Genomic DNA, 14,218 nt, shown 5'->3' with positions numbered 1-14,218 from the left:
CGATGTCTTCTCATGTCATAGTCTTCGATGTGAAACTCTTCATAGACCACCATTGTCTTCAATGTCTTCACACATTTTTAGGGGTCATCTCTGGTAGGTAAACCGAATCAATGAGGGACTACTACCTGTGTTATCCAGCAATTCTCACAAACACATCAGTCCCTCAACCAGATTTGTCGTCAATACTCCAAAACCAACTAAGGGGTGGCACTAGATGCACTTACAGTTGTCCACTGCCTTATCTGATCCCTTAACGAACTTGTCACGGACCAGAGTTCCCATGCGCGAATGCCGTCCCACCCATAAGTTTTGGGCCCACGAATGCGCTACTGTTTCCTACTGTATTTCACTGCATGTCCAATTTTCCACGCTCCGCGTCAGACGCGCCAGAGCGAATTTCACGGATCCCAAGCCATAAACAGACGCCCACGATTTCAGGTGCAACTACGTTCGGGCACCAAATCGATGCGTCGGTTTTTTTGTCTAGTCGTCATCTTTGAGTTCTGAATCTGATAGTGAGGTCATGGACACCAGGAACGATGAGATTGTGTTGATGGTTGCTCAATGGATAGCAGCAAACCGAATGAAGAGGAAGCATGCGGGGTCACAGATGGGTCGTGTGATATTTCACTGGAATAGAGTCGTCGATCATGATAAGATTATGGTCGACTACTTTGTGCCCGGCTGTACCTACCATGGCTACATGTTCTGGCTACGCTTTCATAGGTCTGAACAGTTGTTCTATCAAATTGGTGATGACATGTAAGACAAATAACCGTTCTAAGCAACAGAGAAATGTGTCGGTTCACTAGGCTTTTCTTTTGTTTCTAAAAGGTGATCGCGGCACTTTGAATGTTTCCATATGGCATTGTTGTAGTAATGACTATGAGTATCTTCGAATGACTGAAGATACCATCATAGTATGCACAAAGGTGTTCGTTGATACTATGGTTAGGGTTTATGAAGATCAATATATGTGAGCACCAAATGCCGAGTACACAGAGAGACTTTTAGCAGGGAATGCAAGAGGTTAGCCTTAGATGTTCGGGGATATTGCCTGTATTCGTTGGGGCCTCTTTTGGTTCATAGGATAGGATTATCATAGGAATAGGAATTTTGTAGGAAATGAGATGGCATGTATCTCAAATCCTATGAGTAGAAATAGGAAACGAGATGTCATTTAGTTGACACCAAATGAATTTTTTCATTGAGTCTAGTCTCATTTTTATTTTCTTATTAAATGTGGAGGATAGGAACCAATCCTATATAGGAATAGAAATCTATTATTATGAACCAAAGGGCTCTAAAGAAAAAAAATCCTATAAGAATCCTATCCTCTAAAATTCTTATGAAATTCCTCCAAATCAAAGGAGGCCTGAATGTTGGAAGAAACCCCCTGTGGAGTAATGCTACACGTACAAACGAGTTATAAGCTTTTACAAAGAGGGTTAATTTGATTGGTCAATAGGTGACGAGGCGGCCCACCCCCCTGAAAATCAGGGGGGGCAAGTTTATGATTGATTAATAGAAGAAAAAAATCCTAGTCAGCGTGTAATTGCGTGTAACTCTTTGTATGTTTAGCATTATTGCCTCCTGCGTCTTGGCAGTGCCGCCATAATCCAACAATTATTTTGGAAGCAGTGAGGATTTATGAATTTGACATTGCTATTCTGGATCGCCTGAATCTCACAATGAAATTTTGGCCGGTTGATCGGCGCCTATCCCTCACCAATTATGTTATCCCTTATTACCGATGAATCACTCTGTTTCTTCAAAAAAGAAAATACTGTTGAATCATTCATCGGGCGAGCAGAAAAGGCAAGCAACCTCAACAGCGCCCGACGAAGTCGGCCACGACGGCGAGCTCCTTGACGGCATTGTCGCAGCCGGACTTAAACAAGAAGTAGACATGCTCCTCGCCCTTGGTCTCGTGGAACTCGACCTCTCCGTCCCATCCGCACGCCTTGATCCCCTCCGCGTACGCGCGCGCCCTGTCCACGAACCAGCAGAGCTCCGCCGTGGTGACGAGCACGCGGCCGCACCCGAGCTGGCTCCACTCCCCCGGCGACGTAGCCGGGTTGATGTAAGGGTGGTCGGGGCCGAACTGGCTGCCGCAGGCGACGTCCCACAATCGCTCAAACTCGCCGCGGTAGGCGGCATCCGTGGGCTCCCCGCCCACCTGCTCTGTCCCCCAGAAGTAGGAGTGCAGGAGCGCGACGCCGCTGACACCGTCGCCGTAGCCCTCGATGCGTTCCTTCCGCAGCCTTATGGCCGTGTTGTGCGCGATGTTGCCGCCGGCGCTGTCGCCGGCGAGGACGACGCGGGAGGCGTCGCCATGCGCCGCGAGCCACGGCTCGACGCCGTCCGGGCGGCACGAGGCGACGACCGCCTTAAGCGCGGCGAAGGCGTCGTCGTAGGCGGCGGGGAGGCGGTCCTCGGGAGCGAGGCGGTAGTTGACGGAGACGACGACGGCGGGCGCCGCGGCGGCGAGCGACGCGGTGTAGGCGTGGTAGAACGGGGAGGCCGGGGTTTGGACAAGGAAACCGCCGCCGTGGAAGTAAACGACGACGGGGAGCTTCTTGCCAGGCTCCGCGGCCGGAATGTACAGGCGAGCGGAGATGTTGGCGGAGGCGTCGAGGACGACGTCCTTGGAGGCGACGCCATAGGCGGGGTCCCCGGAGGGGCAGGGCGGGACGGTGTTGGTGTCGGTGCCGTCGAAGCGCTCGACGCGGCCGCTCTTGTACACGCGCACGACGCCGGGCCTCTCGTACTCGATGATGTCGGAGCCAGGGTCCATGACGCCGGCCTTGGCTTGAAGCTGTGGATCAGAAGCGGAAATGGTCACTTCGTTATGTAGAGACAGAGAGACCTGCTGAATCAGGCATGCCCTCACTCCACCAACACCATTATTCTGCCGGTCTACCACCAAAGGCCACTAGACAGAACACAGCACCCTGACAAGCTACAAAATTCCAAAACAAACAAAACTCATCATGAAACCACCAGCAATCGTAGCAGCCTCCATATTTATTGGCAGTATCAACCTTCAGCCTCCCAAGTCCCAAACTCCAAAACAAGCAAAACTCGCCATGAAACCACCAGCAATCGTAGCTGCCTCCATATTTATTGGCAGCATCAACCTTCAGCCTCCCAAGTCCCAACCATGGGCAACATACCTTTTCCTTTTGGTGCTCTGCAAGACTGCAACGGAGGCAAGCAGAGAAGATTGGTGCTAACCAGATTGAAGGTGGTGAGAATAGTAGGGCGGTGGACCAGCACCACCAACTGTTTCTCCATAGAATCATTGTTAAAGAAAAGTACTACTCCTGACCTAACATTGGAGTGTATTATTGGATTAGGTGATATGTTGTTCGGAGGCTTCTATTGTCCTTGGCTCACCTCTCGTGTGCTCCTTGTAGAAGTGCATGCTCTATCAATGCAACCAAAAAACCGATCCCATGGAAGAGACTAGGCAGTACATTATACGTCAACACTTTCTCTCACGTGTGGCTCCCTCAGGCCTAAACATGGACCGAAAGTGGGCAGCAATTTAATTGCGTCAGCTGGGTCTTGAACTCAAGACCTATTGGCTCCGATACCATGTAGAAGTGCATGCTCTAGCCAATGCAACCAAAAGACCGATCTAATAAAAAAGACTAGGCTGCACATTATACGTCAACACTCCGGGAGCACCTTACTTCAAGTGCTCCAAAAAGAGCTCGGTCCTTGGATCTAGATCCCACAGCCACATGAAGAGCTCACGCATATTTGTAAAAAAAAAAAACAAGTCCTATAATTACACATAGGCCCAATAACTCCTCAGCTGATCGTTCGATCTACAAAGGAGTGTGCAAGTGCTCCGGTGACTCCCAATGAAAATGTTTTGGAGACTCCAATTGATTAGAGTTTTGCAACGGCTATCTCATAAATTGATCTTGGTGTTTGAAAGGATGTGGTTCAATTGCACAGAGATAGTGGGAAAAAATGAGAGTCTTTTTCAGTGGTTTTACACTTCAGAAAGAAACCCATCATCACATTCTCCATGATTAGGGCGTTTTGGTGACCGGGCTCCATGGAGGCTGAAATTTTCAAATTTTCAAAATTCAACCTTTCCATTTTCAAAAAAATCTGAAAAAATATTCATGTATATAAGAATGAAATGTACATGTGTGTAAAAAATTCAAGATGATATACCTTGAATTGCGGCTTGTACAAAAAATAAATTCATGGACTTTGGGGATAAAGACTATCATGTGCTAAAAAGCCACATTTTTTTTTCACAGGCCTTATTTCAACGTATTTCATCGTGGAGATTGACACATATGTGCATTATGCCTCCATGTATATATATGTACTTTTTCAGTTTTTTTGAAATGTAAACATATGAATTTTGATTTTTTTTCAAAAAACAACCTCCATGGAGCTTGGCCTCCAAAGGCAATTTTCAATTCTCGACCCCTTTTTGATAGTATCCGCATACATATGGATTCAATGTGATATTGGATCACTAAAATAAAAAGGCTAAGTCTTAGCCAACTTGAAGAAGGGGGGGGGGGGTATCAATCATTTATCTTGTTGTATATTTTGAAATATTAATAATTATGCATGTGGAACGCACGTTTCGACAAATATAACGTACTATAGTAACCCCTACAAAGTACACATTGCATTGGACTTCCATATAACTTTAGAGAAAATCCATGAAACTTGTCACACAAGCATTATGAAATAGTTCCAACTTTCAAACATGCTCACAACACATGCAATCAAAAAATAATCATATTATGGTATAATATAAACCATTTGGTACTTTGTATTCTCCCGTGCAGAAAGTGACTTTCCTTTCTTTTGTGTAAGATATAACTAAATCTAAGAAGGGCTATAAGAAATCAATGCAAATACATACTAAACTATTCACATTACATAGTAATATTGGGCGGTACATCCAAAGATAAGACGTAACGAATATGCTTCTATGATTATCTAAACTAACAAGTAATCTAACATAATTTTCATTCCTTGCATTGCACATGTACGTCTGTCATGGCTGCATAACACACATAGAGAAAAAAGAGGTATGGTATTACAAGAATGCATAAAGCAAAAGGAATTGTATAAGATGCCACAATCCCATCAATTAGACTCCTCTCCCATAAACTTTCACAATAACTATGTGTTTTCCGCAACTATTAAACTTGTTTGCAACTACAAGAACAATCAACTATTCATGGAGGAAAAAAATCGTTCATCTAATATTAGTTAACAAACAATTATTAATATTAGTGGAAAAACAATCAACTATACTGATGGAAGCCATATTAGTTAACAATCAGTTATTAATGTTAGTGGAAGAAGAATAAAAACACAACCATAAAAAAAATCAAAATCGGAAATAAACAAATGCGAACCAACTGGGAAAATAGCAAAAACTAAGCATATGCATACCTCGCAATGGATCACATCAAACAATGTAGTTGTTGATTAATCTATCCTAAAAAATCCGAACTATATTGGATTTTTTTTAAAAACCTTTCTATGCCTCGCAATGGTCATAGAGACAATTAAGTTCTTGCTAAACTTCAAAGGACACAGTGTAGTTATTAGCTTGTTGAAGGAATTCATGAAGTCTGTCATGTTCAAATCAGGGACCTTTTGGAATTCCACATGTCGTTCAGATTTCACTAGTTAATGGTATTCATGCTTCAATTTTGCCCACCGGTGATTAAAATTTTCACCTACAATATTAATCAATAGGGACACATGCGGTGTCATACAACCAAATGATGCATTTCTAAGTGATTTCCATTCTATTGACAAGTAAAATTGCAAGGTACGTAAAAAATATATAATGTACATGCATGTATAAATGAAGTCCCTCGAAGCATTCACAAATGATCGCTCGAACGGAAGATCAAAAGCACGACCTCTCTACAGTTTGCGAGTGTACAGTCTTCACGATCTGGCAGCGCTTCGCCTACAGAGATTGTCGTCGCCGGAGAATTAGAGGGATACGATTAGAACCACACTGGATTTTTAATTATGAGGACTAGAGAGGATTAGGTCGAGCTCTAGTTCGATCAACTAGAACTAGAGAACTAGATGATGCTCCAAAACTCGTGTGTCCAAAATCTCTAGTATATATAAGTTGAAGAAGGGGAGGAGGGCCACAAGGGGGAAGGTTCCGCCTCCCTTGTGCCGGCCCTAGGAGGGACAATCCTCCTCCAATTCGGCCTAAGCTAGGGGGCGCCTCCACCTAATGGAGGCACATTAACTTTTCCTCTATATGCTTCATTAGTATTTTCCTTGGCACATTGATAGTTCCGCAACAGAGAGATTCGGGGTCTGCTGGCCAAGCCCTATTAAGAGCCTCGGCTACTGTCGTAGTCGCCTTGATGCGGGGGTCTAACCCAATTATATAAGAGTGACACCACTTCTTGAATCCCGATTCCATGAAGCTTAGTAGTCCTCCCAAAAATAAGCACCAATGTCATCTCACACGTTAACAAATGCGACCGCACGATAGATAAACAAGGATTCCAGAGGCACAACTATATCAAATTCACGTGTTCAAAAAAAACCTACTATATCAAATTCACACAGTTTGTATACTATTCTTTCTTTTAGGCGTGTTTTTTACTGTGTTTCTTTTAGAGAATTTTACCTTTTTAGCAGATTAAGGAATTATATTGTATTGAGTACTCTACCGTGTTCGTGGAAAAGGGATTTTTTCCCTGCTGGAATGTTTAGTTGGGCTTTATATTAGCCTAAAAGAAAAATCATCTCTTGGGCTCACACGTCTCGAGGCTAAATTTCGTGTTTTGATCCATTTATAAAACCTATTCAAGATTTGATGTTAGTTAAATTTTTTTTTGAGATCTGACCATTTTGCTACCGCCAGGGACCATGGCGGTAGGGTATAACAGCCTACCGTCAAGGTCCCTGGCGATAGGGTTGCATGCCCTACCGTCAAAAACCTCCTAAGTATTAAACACAATGCGTGTTCGTGCCTACCGTCAAGCACTTTGACGGTAGGGTTGTGCAGGCTACCGCCAGCCCGGTTGGCGGTAGCGATGTTTCCTACCGCCAAAGTCCTTGGCGGTAGACTGTTAGATTCTACCGCCATGGATTTTTTCAAACTAGGGTCAAATCTCAAATAGGTTTTAGAAAAGGGTCAAAACACGAAAATTTGCCACGTCTCGATCCCATCTCCTTGACTTCTCTCCGCCTCGCTCCCAAATTATTGCTGCAACCAGATGAAGTGCGGCAGCCGCGGATGGTCCAAATCCCATGCCTCCCTTGGTTTCCCCTGCGTAATCTTTTGGAGATCCTGAGAGAAGGCATCAGACGCGCGCCTCGCTGGTGCCCTCCATACCGTCGCCGCCGACGGCAGGGAGGTGCGCGCAGAAGCCAATTCCCCTGGCTTTGATGGGTTTGAGGCTCTCAACACTGGGCCTCCGACCGTGCTTCTAATCGGCCCATGATCTGCTTTCTACTAGTTCTTTCTACTACAGTCGTACTGTCGTAGTTCCCTTGTCTCAAAAAAAAAAAAGAGAGTCGTAGTTCGTCTCGGACTCGCTGCGGCTTCTCCATCCCTATTCCCGAAACCCTCTCTGGCCGGCAGCGCGACAACCTCCCTTTCTTCTTTGGGGGCTCTCTCCGTGCAGGCGAGGCGCCGAGGACAGGGGCTAGCGGTCCCCGGGCTCCTAGTTATTCCCCGGTTCGCCGGCCATGGCGTCTGCAGCGGAGGCCGCCGGAGACGCCTCCACCTCCGCGGCCGAGGTGCGGGAGAAGCCCGTCGTCGTCCGGGTCAAGCGCAAGCCCTCGCAGGCCCGCCTCGACGCTTTCTGTGAGCACTCCTCCAGCCCTGCTCTTTCCTTCCCGCTGCTCCCCCCTCTCCGTTTCATCAAATTTTACAGTGAAAAGGAAAGGTTTTTCTTAGGTCAATAAAGGTGGTCTTTTTCCTGTGCTTTGTTAGGGCTGGAGATCAATGAGAGGCCCATGAAGAAGGCCATGCTCGATTTCTCGAGCCTCTCCATCTCCCAACCCTCCTCCAGTGCCCAAGGTATGAACCAACCACCTCCTGTTTGCATGTAACCTGTCACTCATGATTTTACCCTATTTAACATAACTCACCACTGATAAGCTTCAGAGGAACCACGGGTGAAGAAGCTTCTTGTCCAGCATGTCGAGACAGTCCATCATTCTGGGGCTGTTGAAGACGTTCTTCACTCCCTTTTGGTAATATTCGTTAAGTCTTGTTGTATTTCTTTCTTGTGAAACTGGTCGAGCATCACACAGGTTTTGTTGGCCACACATTATGAACCGAATAACTTCTCTGAAATTGTTGGGAGATATATGCGACTAGTTGTACTCTACATGCATGGAACAAAGGAATTACTAGTTCCATCAATATGCGGTTGCTCAATGATCAGTAGTAGTTATTCTCAAGATGGGAATGGGCCGATGTTACCCATTGAGACGTTGGTCCGACCCAAAATTTCAAGGTCAATGGGTCTTCTGGGTCGGCTTCGTATGAAAAATGGGCCAGGGGAGCCGGACACCACAGTCCCATCGGGTCATCGGGGCAAGTGGGTCGAGCCAAATTTGGTTGCCCAAAGTTGTAGTAGCCTTTACAGTGGCATATGCATATATGAGGGTTATTAGCCTTGTATTTATAGAAAAATTTAAAGTATTGATCCAAAATTACCTTTGTTCTAGAGTTACAAATATGCTAACGGCTGTATATACGCATTGTTTTTCTTTGAAAAAAATAACTCTAGAGATCCTAACATGCTAAAAAATTCTACCGCTAATGATGCTATTTGTAAAGATGTTGTGTTACTACTTCCTATTTTGTGTCAATTAAAATGGGTCCGACCATGTTACCCAGTGGGGCATGAGGCCGATCACCATTGGACCATTGGGTTGGCTCCATGTCCCTGAACAAAGCAGATCGGCCAATGGTACCAGGTCCGCGCCGGAGCGGGCCGACCCATTCCCATTCTTAACTGTTATTCTATGCATAGTAATACATTTTATAGAACATAATCCCATCTGTTTCTTTTTAGCATTCTGACCTGAGCACCAAAGAGATAAAGAGCAAGACAAAGGAGAGGAATGAAAGAATGAAGCAAGACAAAGTAAGTCCCTTTGCAATTATTTACCTAATTATTATTGTGCTCGTCCCCCTGAGAAGGTTTTAAATAGCGGGTAGCGGGCTGGTAGCGGATTGGGGTCCATGTAGCGGAATGCAGATAGCTGGCGATATTGCAGGCGCTATGTCCGCATAGCCGATTTGTAAGAACACTAGATTATTCTGTATATTTCTAGATCATTGACAAAAGTAATGACATTTAATTTCAGAAATAGCGGCTGCAATAGCGCTACCGCAATAGCGGCCGTTATCTCCGCTATTTAAAACTATGCCCTGAGGACCACTTGAATAATTAAACCTTCTTGTTTCTCTCCTTGAGCGTTTGAATGATCCACTGCTGAACTACGATGTCATAAGCAGAGCTTTCTATTTGGAATTTGGAATGAAGTTACTCAATCAAATTCTAAGATAGTTCTCTTTCAACAGAAACAAGACCAGCTACGTTCAGCAGCCAGACAGAGACATGAGGTAATTTTATTCTGGCTAGTGAACTTCTTATCCTTAAGTTTATGTGTACTAATTATGCACTTAATTTGATGGATCGCTGGGATCAAGCAAATGTATTGTAAAGGGACAGTAAAATTATTTTAGGTGAAAAGGGTTTGGGCAAGTGTTGTATACAGCATGATCAATTTCTAGAGTAAGTGTAGAGTGTTATGGGTGCAACTTACCTATTGGATCAGAGCGGGAGCCGCGCCAGGACAGACCAGCGACGGTGAGACGTGGTGGACGGGAGTACCAGCGTGGTTGTCCTGCGGGTGGTGGACACGGACGATTGTAGCATCAGGGGGCGGAGTCGGACGGGAGGCGCTGGAGAGCAGCGCCAGCAGAGAGGAGGTCAGCACAACCGGCCAAGGAGAAAGGTGGCGGCGCAAGATTAGGTCGAGAGGGCGAGTTGCGACGTCCAAAAAAAATTCCCTAAACCTGGGCCCATGATACCGTGTTATGGATTTAACTTATCTCTATTGCACACAATATATGGCACACAATACTTGGGGTACAAAGAAGGAAACATAGCCTAATAAGGACTCCTAGGCTTATACTGATACTCCTTAACATAGAGCACGCTCTTTTCCTTTCTTATGATTGAGATTCAGCTTGTGTTTTCTTTGGAATAATAATGTGTACCTTTGTATCCTTTGCATAGCTGGTGAGGGCTATTATGCTTTCTTGACAGCAGCACTTTTTTGCCGAGTTCTTATTTTCTTCGCATCCATCAAAGACAGGGGATGATGTTGGTTCTCTGTTTCCCTCATTGTTAGTAATAGTTTTTGTCAATGTCCCTATATAGAATCTTGGAAGAAATGCCCGCTTTGCACAAATATGGAAGAGTCGGAAAGGAGACAATAATGAGGTTGATGAAACACTGAGAGAAATGTGTCATCTTTATGATGCTGTCCAAGTAGATTCTGATGGAGAGAAGCATCCAGCAGAACCACAGTAAGTTTTGTTTTGGATAACTCATCTGTTCTTCTAAAACAAAATGGTGAACAATCATGTGGTTCCTTATGATGCTCTCTGCAGGATGACCTCTGTCGAAGAGGGTGCGATTTTATGCAACTTTCTTCCGCTTCTACGGGAACACTTGCCGTCGGCTGCTGAAGAAATCGAATCTGATATTGTTTCGCTAGCACAGTCAGAAGGTATGTAATTTCTTTCCTTTTAGGTGTTCATGCCACGTAAGCTTTAACAGTGTGTGAAAGAGTTGAGATCATTGGTGTTGATAGCAAAGTGTAATAATGCATTTTATAGTAATCACAAGCATTTTTGCTTGGGCGCAAATATTAATGAGAATATTTTTCCTGGTGAGTAGATTCAGATGTTTATGACATATATACTGTCAAGGAGGTGGATGATACAAACATGGAGGAGGGCGCATCTGCAGCTTCATACCCACTGTAATTTTCATTCAAACGTGTTACTAGATCCCATTCTTTTTCGTGGGGATTCTGTTTGACAAGTCTTCTTATACTAGGTTACAAGTGGACGATGAGGATGGCGAATGTTACGATGATGATGAGTATCCATATGACACGGATGACTCAAATGGTAATTGTACAATCATTCTGCTTCTGTAATTAATTGGTAAGATCTTCATTAGCTTAAAAGTTGTGCGTTGAACATGCAGCCGAAGACAACCCACTCTATGATTATCCTGAAGAACTTTCAGAGGATGAGGATGATGATAGCAGTGACGAGAATCCATTTGCGGATATAGATGGCTCTGGTTCCGAGTACGAGAATGAAGAGGTGGAAAAATCCGATGAGGAGGAGTAGCGGCGGCAGCAAAATAATGTTTTAGCTGGGTGTAATCTTTGACGATGAAATAGGATGAGACAACCTCTTGCGTTCGTAACTCAAGAGGAAATTCATCGCTAGCCCCACTGTCACCGAAACATTGTATTGGCGTTATGAGGAAAGACCGTTGATCTGGTGGACTTCTTTGTGTTTCTTGTTCGGTCAGCAGTGATCTAGCTGGGTTGGTGCTGCTGCTAGTAGCTCCCAAAGATGGGTTGCGTTAGGCGTGTCTGCCTCTGAATCCAGGTTAGTGTTGAAGAAGAGTGGGTTCCTGGAATCTTAGTGATATCTTTTTATCAGATGGGCCCCGCTTCACATACCCTCTGCTTCTTTTTTAGTAGGCTTGCTTAGCTCTGTGCCACTTAACTTTTGATCAGATAAGCAGCAAGTGGATATTACACTTTTTTTTAAGTACAGTAAACACTGTTGACAATACAGCTTTGTTCAGAACTTCTAATGACGAATCAATGAAACGAGCAAGCGTGAAGCCCAACTTCCAGAACAACATCAATCAATATCTTCCGTGCTGTTCACATCAAAACCTTGGCTCGGAATTGCACAGCTGATACATTTACCCCTAAACCATCACTAGAAAATACTCACGTTTCACAGGCAAAAAAGTTGAGGTTGTCTGAGCAATACTATGGAGTAAAACTGAACAGACATAACCTCCATACAAAAAGAATTTTAATACTCCCTTCGTTCCAAAATAAGTGTTTCGACTTTAGTACTCCCTCCGTCTTATAATATAAGATCATTTTGCAAGCTAAAATAGCTTGCAAAACGACCTTATATTATGGGATGGAGGGAGTACAACTTCAACACTTATTTTGGGACAGAGGGAATATTAGACATCTCTTGTTCTTGTTCTTGTAAATTATCTTCAGTTTTGCTAAAGCACATCTAGATGTGCTATAAGTATTGCACATCTAAGTCATATATCATTGATCTTACATTAAGATTCGTGTGAATACTTTCTTTCTCTCTTTTTTTTTCTTTTTATACTTGATTCACTCACTTAGATGTGCAATAACTAAAGTACATCTGGATGTGCCCTAGACACACCAATTATGTTGCCAGTTTGTTACATCGCACAACCTCTAGCCTCTAGGTTTTCTCTTTTTCAAAGGTAACTTGTGGTTTTGCGACAGGCTTGGCAAATTCAACAATCCAAGGTTCAGATCAATATACAGGTCACTAAAATTAATCTAAACATGCAATTTTGCCCAAAGTACCACCACGTTTAGATTGCATAGCTAAAGTTCTGTCTTACACGTTACAACATTAGCGAATTGCTTATGCCAATCCAGATCAACGAAATTGATCACTCATCATTTATTACCCTGTCAAAAGATTGAGCAGAATTTTCCACCATAAAAGGCCATCAAACCATGAAAACAGCAGAGCATTTCGAGTGTTATGAACATGGCATAGCTATTCTATATATAGAAACTATATTTAGTGAACAAAGATTAGCTACTAGTATTATCACAGTGACACAGAAGCTCGAGAAAGAATCATGAGATGCCTAATTATCCGACAGAAACATCCAGTTCTCTAATAAAAATTGATGACAACCAAAAGAGAACTGCATAGGTACTTAATTAAGCAACGTATGAAGCTAGCAAGATGCATAATTGGTCTACTAGTTCTCAAACAGGCAAAACTGTGCCCCAATCCCCAAGAAGCACACACTTCTGATGATTTCAATTGACAAGCACAAGTGATTAGCCACAATTCATCGCAACAACAAGGTAAATGGAAACAGAAAGGGCACCATAATTAAACATGTAGGGTACTTCGGCAGATCTAACTCGTCAGGTAGCAACCACAGCCTCTTTGTTACACACCAAAACCATCTGATCTGATCTGAGACGAAGACGAAACAGGAGCAGGAACCGGATTGATCAGGCGGACGCGGAGGCGGCGGTGCGGGAGCGGTAGAGCTTGCCGAAGACGTGGAGGGCGGTGACGAAGCCGATGAAGCAGACGGACATGACGAGCACCATGGTCGGGGAGAGGCGCAGCCCCGGGGCCTCGTCGGTGTAGAAGCGCAGCATGTTGTTCCCTCCACCGCCGGAGAAGCCTCCGCCACCGGACGCGGAGGAGGAAGTGCGGCCGGGTCGGCGTCGCATGCCGGCCGTGGCGGCGGGCGTACCGCGGGGCCCGGCGGTGGCCGGGCGGGATCCGGCGGCGCCGGCGCCGCCGACGGAGGACTGGGACTGCGAGGACGAGCGGGCCATGAGGGGCTTCGGTTGCGCCGCCGGCTTCGCCTTCGTCTTCTCGTCGGGATCTCCTGCGGATGGAAAGAAAAGTCTCGCTCGCGCTCTCGAGTCTGGATCTCGAGCTAACAAGAGTACAAGACTTGACGACGGAGCTACTGACCGACGAGGCCCACCGGTCAGTGAGCGGACATATACCCAGTTTGTTCCTCGTGCTGTTTGGATTCTTTCCCTTTTGCGAAAAAAAGAGAAAGAAGTTGCCCTCTCAGATTTCCATCCATATCCTCCCCCTCGTATCCTTTTGTTGTACTATCGTTTATGAAAACTCTAGTTTCTTCACTGGACAATTAACCTGGCTTACTTTTCAACCCCTTAGCCGGTGAACGTTTGTTAAAAGAAGAAGGTGGCGTTTGTGAATGATTTCACTTGCATTTTTAGGTGCGAGGGATGGCTATTTCTTCATAGCGACATGACAGTTTTTGTCAAACAAGGCAATTTTTTAAAATTGTCATTGTTTGATCTCATCTCAGAACTAAAACTATCA

General features: G+C 44.7%; 3 protein-coding genes across 5 annotated transcripts; 1 reads left to right on the top strand and 2 right to left on the bottom strand.

Annotated features, from left to right (window-relative positions):
* Nucleotides 1-1,647: 1,647 nt before the first annotated feature.
* LOC123086348 (probable carboxylesterase 12) lies at nt 1,648-3,360 on the bottom strand. 2 transcript variants are annotated; one of them, XM_044508104.1, is made up of 2 exons: nt 3,177-3,360; nt 1,648-2,818 (listed from the first exon to the last, which is right to left on the bottom strand). In XM_044508104.1, exons 1-2 carry the CDS (start codon nt 3,303-3,305, stop codon nt 1,829-1,831), a joined length of 1,119 nt encoding a protein of 372 aa, XP_044364039.1. In that variant the 5' UTR covers nt 3,306-3,360; the 3' UTR covers nt 1,648-1,828. The 2 variants fall into 2 exon arrangements, with proteins under 2 accessions (XP_044364039.1, XP_044364040.1); XM_044508105.1 differs by having other exon boundaries at nt 1,648-2,962; nt 3,045-3,285.
* A 3,927-nt stretch (nt 3,361-7,287) lies between these two features.
* LOC123086347 (RNA-directed DNA methylation 4) lies at nt 7,288-11,751 on the top strand. Of its 2 annotated transcripts, none has more exons than XM_044508102.1 (10): nt 7,288-7,846; nt 7,976-8,062; nt 8,144-8,238; nt 9,069-9,140; nt 9,581-9,622; nt 10,446-10,594; nt 10,679-10,797; nt 10,968-11,052; nt 11,130-11,203; nt 11,283-11,751. In XM_044508102.1, the coding sequence occupies exons 1-10, from the start codon at nt 7,729-7,731 to the stop codon at nt 11,429-11,431; spliced, it is 990 nt and encodes a 329-aa protein (XP_044364037.1). In that variant the 5' UTR covers nt 7,288-7,728; the 3' UTR covers nt 11,432-11,751. The 2 variants fall into 2 exon arrangements, with proteins under 2 accessions (XP_044364037.1, XP_044364038.1); XM_044508103.1 differs by having other exon boundaries at nt 7,290-7,846; nt 8,150-8,238.
* Nucleotides 11,752-13,104: 1,353 nt separating this feature from the next.
* LOC123086346 (protein transport protein Sec61 subunit beta) lies at nt 13,105-13,824 on the bottom strand. Its single transcript, XM_044508101.1, has one exon. The coding sequence runs from the start codon at nt 13,693-13,695 to the stop codon at nt 13,360-13,362; it is 336 nt and encodes a 111-aa protein (XP_044364036.1). The 5' UTR covers nt 13,696-13,824; the 3' UTR covers nt 13,105-13,359.
* Nucleotides 13,825-14,218: the final 394 nt, after the last annotated feature.

The sequence above is a fragment of the Triticum aestivum genome, chromosome 4A (genome assembly GCF_018294505.1).
Source record: "Triticum aestivum cultivar Chinese Spring chromosome 4A, IWGSC CS RefSeq v2.1, whole genome shotgun sequence".
Classification (NCBI taxonomy): Eukaryota; Viridiplantae; Streptophyta; class Magnoliopsida; order Poales; family Poaceae; genus Triticum; species Triticum aestivum.
This window is presented reverse-complemented; position numbering and strand designations above follow the sequence as displayed.

Bases quoted from the DNA above. Each gene is read 5' to 3' on its own strand.
- LOC123086348 (XM_044508104.1), bottom strand. From the start codon at position 3,305: ATGATTCTATGGAGAAACAGTTGGTGGTGCTGGTCCACCGCCCTACTA. The intron at 2,819-3,176 runs GTATGTTGCCCA...TCTGATCCACAG, and splicing joins CAGAGCACCAAAAGGAAAAG to CTTCAAGCCAAGGCCGGCGT.
- LOC123086347 (XM_044508102.1), top strand. From the start codon at position 7,729: ATGGCGTCTGCAGCGGAGGCCGCCGGAGACGCCTCCACCTCCGCGGCC. The intron at 7,847-7,975 runs GTGAGCACTCCT...GTGCTTTGTTAG, and splicing joins GGCCCGCCTCGACGCTTTCT to GGCTGGAGATCAATGAGAGG. The intron at 8,239-9,068 runs GTAATATTCGTT...GTTTCTTTTTAG, and splicing joins ACGTTCTTCACTCCCTTTTG to CATTCTGACCTGAGCACCAA.
- LOC123086346 (XM_044508101.1), bottom strand. From the start codon at position 13,695: ATGGCCCGCTCGTCCTCGCAGTCCCAGTCCTCCGTCGGCGGCGCCGGC.